At 35.5% G+C, this 6,790-nt stretch overlaps 1 protein-coding gene across 1 annotated transcript; it reads left to right on the forward strand.

The window, feature by feature from the left end:
• Window positions 1-4,931: 4,931 nt before the first annotated feature.
• Window positions 4,932-6,406, forward strand: LOC125237349. The gene is made up of 2 exons (XM_048144343.1): window positions 4,932-5,260; window positions 5,778-6,406. The coding sequence occupies exons 1-2, from the start codon at window positions 5,225-5,227 to the stop codon at window positions 6,330-6,332; spliced, it is 591 nt and encodes a 196-aa protein (XP_048000300.1). The 5' UTR covers window positions 4,932-5,224; the 3' UTR covers window positions 6,333-6,406.
• The last annotated feature ends 384 nt before the right edge of the window (window positions 6,407-6,790 follow it).

Raw genomic sequence — 6,790 nt, forward strand, 5'->3', positions numbered from 1 at the left:
CTAAATCTAAATCGGTTCATCCGTTCGGGAGCTACGATGACACAGATAGACACACACACAGACAGATAAACAGAGACACGTCAAACTTATAACACCCCATCGTTTTTGCGTGGAGGCTTAAAAAACTTAGCTAACGCGAGCTTGGTAAGCCATCGCAAGAACATAAGCGAATGATGATGTGAACCCAGATGACTCGATCTGGGTGCAATTTGTTATAGATACCTTTAAAAGGTGAAGAGTTGAAGACACCATTAGTGTAGGGATTAAATGAAGTTGGCCTTTTGACAGTTGATCTAATGTAAAGATATTCTATTTAGTTTGACTTGTGTATTTTTGTGAACAGTGAATTTTGACTAAAAACATTATTGATACATCAAAACGTAGGAAATAGTTATTTGTTATACAAGGGGGCAAAGTTGTATTTTAACGCCGAGTGTGGAATTGAAAAACGAGCAAGTGAAAGGATTCTATAGTTGAACCACGAGCGAAGCGAGTGGTTCGAGAATAGAATCCTGAACTTGCGAGTTTTTTAAGACACGAGAAGTAAAATACATTTGCACCCGAGTGTAACACAAAACTTTTCCCCTCACTATAGCGAGGAAATTACAACGCAAAAAATGCGTTTATCGCTGCTTCCAGTAGTTCCACAGGTGGTAAATCATCTTTATTACTAGATTCACCTGCTTTTATCAATTTTAAAGCAGTTAATTCGACTTTATTCAAGGTCAAATTACTTTACCCACTAGTGGATAAAATGCGTTTTTACCCGCTGGTATTAAAGAACAAAACACGTGTTTCCGAGCTAGTGAGGGGAAAAGTACTTTTACTTAATTATTTCTATTATACTCTTATGACGACCGGTCTGTTACCGGTGTTTCCTGTGAAGTCGATAGTTCAGGGTTCAAATACCGGTATAAGCATTTATTTGCGTGATGAATAGTTGAATACAGGTGGGTAGATATCTTTTTGTTTCTTTTTTGTGACGGAAAAGTATACTTCTTTCTGCAATTAAAATTATGATGAAATATTGGAACATTAAATTATAATTTTGATCACCTTTTTTGGCCGGTAAAAAGTTAATATACAACCATAAATATCAATTTGCACTTTATAAAATTTAATTCAACTAGATTTAATACACCTAAGATATGAAAACCTACCTTTATTGATAATATTGAATATGGCTGTTGAAGTTTTTCCTGAATGCGATTAGTCCTGTTAATAATGAGTCATGTCGTGAGCAGCTATACAGAGTGGGGCCTGTAACAAAGGCGAATAATTGAACTCTAGGCTATTCTCCTTATACTGATAAACATTTGTTCGGCGACTTTTAAAAATAACTTGTATTTTGATTTTTATCACCCTTGAAAGTTTTTTCTAAGAGGTAATGTATTACGAATTCTGTTAAGTCTAAAGTGTGACAGACAACGTCAATGACAACAATAATGGCGTACATTGAAGCTAATATTTATTTTGTATGAAAAATTAAAAATTTAAAGACTTCATAATTTTTAAAAGTCACTGAACAAATGTTGATCAGTATAAGGAGAATAGCCTACAGTTCAATTCTTCGCCTTTGTTACAGGCCCCACTCTGTATAAGTAGAGCAGTGGGCCGCAGACAGCGGGACAGACATAATGTGGATAAGACATAATAATTAATCATATAAATTTAAGCTTCTTGAAAAGCTTCGCTCTTTTTGGTAGCCTGATTATTGACTAAGGCACTTATATAATGACATTTTCAATTAAAATCGGCTTCCATTTCTACTTGTTCTTGCCCACCATAAAATTCTAGTTCTCTAATGTTTATTGTCTTATGATGTGCTAGGTTAATAAAATTCATTTAGGTGTAAATTTGTTGCCATAATTTCGTGTATGGCATTTTTAGTATATGACTTAAACTGTAATTTCTAGCCATTCATTTAATAACAATGTTTTTTTTTTCTAAGACTCCAGTCTGTGGCTATGGTTCAAATAGACTAATATTGAGCAGCTCATAACATATCAAACGATAATTCGACCTTGTAAATAGGTAATCCGTTTCATAAGCATTTGTCTTATGAGGCGGCAACAGTGTTGCTGTCAGACTAATATTGATTTTTTTTAAACTTAGAAGTTAGCAACTTTATTGTAAGTTTTTATAAAGAGTTTATGGGTACGTCAATAACTTACATTTATATTTTTACTTTATGCCCAATAATGCCGCTTTTTAAATAATGGGTGTAACTTATAATATAATATTAAATAATAGGCGGCATATCCACACTAGTGCCAACGTCCGAGTCCCGTTACGTCGCAGTGGCGCACGAGCACATCCCTGAGATGCTGCGCTAGGGTTGTGCATCGTTGAGATCAGTACGATTTTTTTATTATTATTACAAATTATCAGCTTTCTCATGGCCACAGACTAGTCGAGGTGAACGTGGGTTATAGGTTATTGAAAGCTAAATTTTGGTATAGTTATTTATAATAAAAGACAAATATTGCAATATAAGGTTTAACTAAATTGCCTCCTGTTTTTTTTACACATACGTATTTGTAATGAGAAAAATTGAATTTTGATTGTAATTTGATTAATTTGTAATGTTCTAATTGTTTGATCACTGTTCACTTTCTTGTTCAGACACAATAAACGAAGTGACTGAACAGATGAACTGTTCGTTAAAGATTGTGATTTTTACATGTGTGGCTTAACTACAAACTTGGGTAAATCCATTCTGCTTTAAGGTTGATTGATGTATAAAATATATATACAGTATGTAAACTAACGAAAACCATTTACTGTAACCCGTAAATGTCCAGGTGATACTGAAAAACTTTTACTATGGGATCAACCCCGAAATCACGAAAATATCTTCTGACAGTTTCATAGGTAGTTTTATTTTATAGTAAGTATTTCCTATGGGAGAGTAAATTTTTATTTCGCGTTTTGGGTGTTGGTCCCATAGTAAAAGTTTCTCAGTATCACCTGGACATTTACGGGTTACAGTAAATGGGTTTCGTTAGTTTACATAGTGTATATATATTCTTAAAAATAATCAACCTTATAGCAGAATGGATTTACCCGAGTTTGAAGTTAAGCGACACACATGTAAATGTATTGTTTTTGAAACAAATTAAGTATATTTACTTATTATGCGCTTGCTTATCTTCTAACAGCTATTAAAAATAATATCACTACCCCGACCGACCTAGTCCCACTTAATACTTCTTAGTCGTTGGCGGTGGCAGCCCTAGAGCATCCGGCTGGGAGTGGGTAAGCGGGTTATGTCACGGGAAAGAGGTTACTGCCAAGGTGGAACACGCGGCACTGACAAGTTACACAGAAAAAAATATAGTACCTAAAGCCATCAAGACGGAGGGACAGACAGACATCAGAATAAGGGATGACGACTACATAAAAAAATGACATTCTGTTTAGTCCGTCACTTTGGACGATCTACGTCCAAAAATACTGAACACATATTTTTCGCTTTTTCTAATTAATGAAAAAATACAAAGATATAGAGCATCAAAGTTCTGGAGTGGAGTGGGGGCTTGTGACATGACTTCTAAGTAAAAATTGTACCTAGGCGTGACGTCACGTGAAACTTCAACGCACTGTACCGTCGTCACTTTCGTTAACGAGAAAAAATAAAAAAATACGTGTCTAAAATTCTTTGATAATCTAACTGTCGGACTAATTAGTTTTTTTTAGTCGTCTCGCCTATTTGATTTATGTACACTCAGCTACGGATTTTTCTTAAAAAGCGCATAATATTGCTGACATGTTATGATGCAAATGTTGCAATAATATAACAAGTAAATAAAATACTCGATTTTAACTTCTGATTAGCAGAAACGTCTGCAATCGATGCCACTAGGCTTAGAATAAATTTAACACTTTCGCTACCAAGAACCCGACTGTCGGGCACACCGCTCGTAGAAGCGTAGCCGATTACATGGGTTTCCCCGTATGTAGCGAAAATGTCGTAGCGCCGCGTAGAGCCCGGTTTCGAAAGTGTTAAAAGTGGAAAATGTCTGTTTAAGAAGTTTAACATTCTTACGGTAGATGTCGCTACGGGTCCTATTGACCTTAGTAGTGGAAAATTTCGCTGGCTTGGTTGAAGTCTTGGTGGCTCAGTTGGCAGAGCGCTGGAATATTGATCCAGAGGCCGTGAGTTCATGTCTCACCCAAGGCAGACATTTTCCACTTTTAAATTTATTCTAAATACTCGATGTCCTGTGAAGATCAGTATGTTACTACAATACGCTTTTGTAAGGACTTAATTCAAAAAATATAACTGACGATGATGAGACATAAATAATAAGTAGTCACATTTTTTTAATAAAAAAAAATCAAAAACATTATATCAGCTGTCTGTTCGGAAGCAAAAGAGTGCTGGAATGTCTGAGACCCTACACATTCTGTGACTTTATCCCGCGCTGAGTATATTCATCTGAATAACACCTTTACTTGCGAAACTTACTTAATACGCTACAGGAGCGAAAATGCTAAACTGGAAAGGAACCCCCCTTTCAATTTGGTAATTTTAGTTACATGTACTAGATTTTTATTAACTAGATTTATCGAAAAAAATGTACATTCAGAACAACTCACTTAAAAGATATTGCGAAAAAATCTTTTTCAGTACAGATGGTGTTTTTTTACGCACTAGTGCGAGAAGTGGTTCATTTTACGCCAGGTCGAAACTTCGAAGTGCCATCTGTACCTACTGAGAAACGTCGTACGATACACGTGCGAAAAGGAAATTCGTAACTCGTGTCGATTTAAAACACTCCCTTCGGTCGTGTTTTAATTTATCGCCACTCGTTTCGAACTTCCTTTTTTACGCACTTGTATCGTAATGTACTATTACAAATATTACAATCGTGGTTCCGCTCTTCTCTGTTTCCTCCTTTCGATTTTTAATTTTGGGGGTCGCAATGCCACTCAGATAGCTATGAGTTTGCTAAATATATTAGTAACAATGCAATTTTGTTTGCGATTACAAGCATTGCAAAACATTTGCAATTTATTGTTGCCAAAATTTGTACGTGTTTATAAGGGAAAAGATAATACATTTTCGGGAAATATGAAGAAATGTCCATTCGAAAATATTTGGAAAATAGTACATAAAGCGATTAAATTAACATTTGACATCAGTAGCTCAGTTTTTCTTGCTCTAAGTAATTCCTCATACATTTAAATTAATTACATACCTATTGTAATTTGGATAACAATGAAGCTCCTTACTTTCATTGCGTTTTTGACACTGGTAAGTACCATAAAAATATTTTAAAGACATTATTATTTTGTGTTTTTCTTCTGTTTCTACCTTTCGTTACTAAAATGGAATTAACTACCTAATTAAACTAAATTTTGAATATTGTAAGTAAGGTACAGCGGGGCAAATCTCGACTGGAGGGTCATTGTAAATTGTAACTAATCCATTTTTTCCATTATTACACTATGATGTTGAGTTCTACATGTATCCACTGAACACGCCTGCCATATATAACCGGTGGACACTCTATTTAATAATACATTGTAAAACATGGAAAAAATGGACCAGTTACATTTGCCCCCAGTCGAGATTTGTCCCGCTGTACCTTATACTCAATTTAGGTTGCTTCAATCGTTTTATTTCATAAGCAATTACTATACAAAGAAATGAAGAGGGCTTTAAAAACTGTCCATCCAAAAATAGTGATTAATATTAGGCGCTGGAATCAATGCAAAAAAAAAAAATTCTATGTATGTACTTTGAATTTTAACCATTTTTTACCAATCAGGTAACATATGTCGCCGCCCTGCCTCAACCGGACACCAACATACAAATACAACACTACGATGGTCCCGTTTACCTCGGCAACACAACACCTAACTGCTGTCCCTTCTGTAACTCTATAATAAAACCCGAAAATGAATGTAAAACTACACCGGAATATCCTCAAGTCTATGGGAACACCTTTGATAACGAACCATATGAAGTAACCATATCTGTAGGTACAAACGATCCATGTGAAAATGACAAAAACACGCTTGGAAGTACCAATTTAGGGCCGTCAGAAAACTGCAAATCTTTACTGCATACATCCATCCATAATATACCAGTGACTTGCTACGGAACAGGTAAAAATACTAGGTCACCGGTGACACCGCTGTCGAACTATCTGCCTATAAACACGGCGTGCCAGAATACTTGCCAAGTGCCGATACTCACGTACAACGGGAACGGGGACGAGACGGTACTCGTCCCGCAGAAGTTTATGTACTCGCTGATACTCGATGGCGAGGTTGGGACGAATCAGAATGCGTGTGACAGCAGAATGTATTATTATCGTTGAGTTTGTATTAAAAATGTATTTTCTTGTGCTTGTTTAGAGTTCTAAATTACTTTTAGGATATCATAATGTTTAAACTGCAAATTACCTAAATTGCTTATTAAAATGTCGAACAAAATCATTCGTATTTCATTATTTATAAGTTAATTATAACCTAACCTATAGAATAATTACTTAAGTATATTTAGACACAAATAACGAGTAGTGTTATAAATTAGTTAAAATTAGTATTATCAAGGAAAATATAACTCGGAAAGAACAATTTAGGACCATTTAAATTCTACAAGGATCCATAATATACCAGTGACTTGCTACGGAACAGGTAAAAATACTAGGTCACCGGTGACGCCGCTGTCGAACTACCATAAACACAGCGTGCCAGAATACTTGCCAAGTGCCGATACTCACGTACAACGGGAACGGGGACGAGACGGTACTCGTCCCGCAGAAGTTTATGTACT

Source organism: Leguminivora glycinivorella, chromosome 21, assembly GCF_023078275.1.
Source record: "Leguminivora glycinivorella isolate SPB_JAAS2020 chromosome 21, LegGlyc_1.1, whole genome shotgun sequence".
In the NCBI taxonomy this organism is placed as follows: Eukaryota; Metazoa; Arthropoda; class Insecta; order Lepidoptera; family Tortricidae; genus Leguminivora; species Leguminivora glycinivorella.

Excerpts from the sequence above, each read along its gene's own strand:
- LOC125237349 (XM_048144343.1), top strand. The coding sequence starts at position 5,225 with ATGAAGCTCCTTACTTTCATTGCGTTTTTGACACTG. Across the intron at positions 5,261-5,777 it reads TCATTGCGTTTTTGACACTG|GTAACATATGTCGCCGCCCT; the intron begins GTAAGTACCATA and ends TTTACCAATCAG.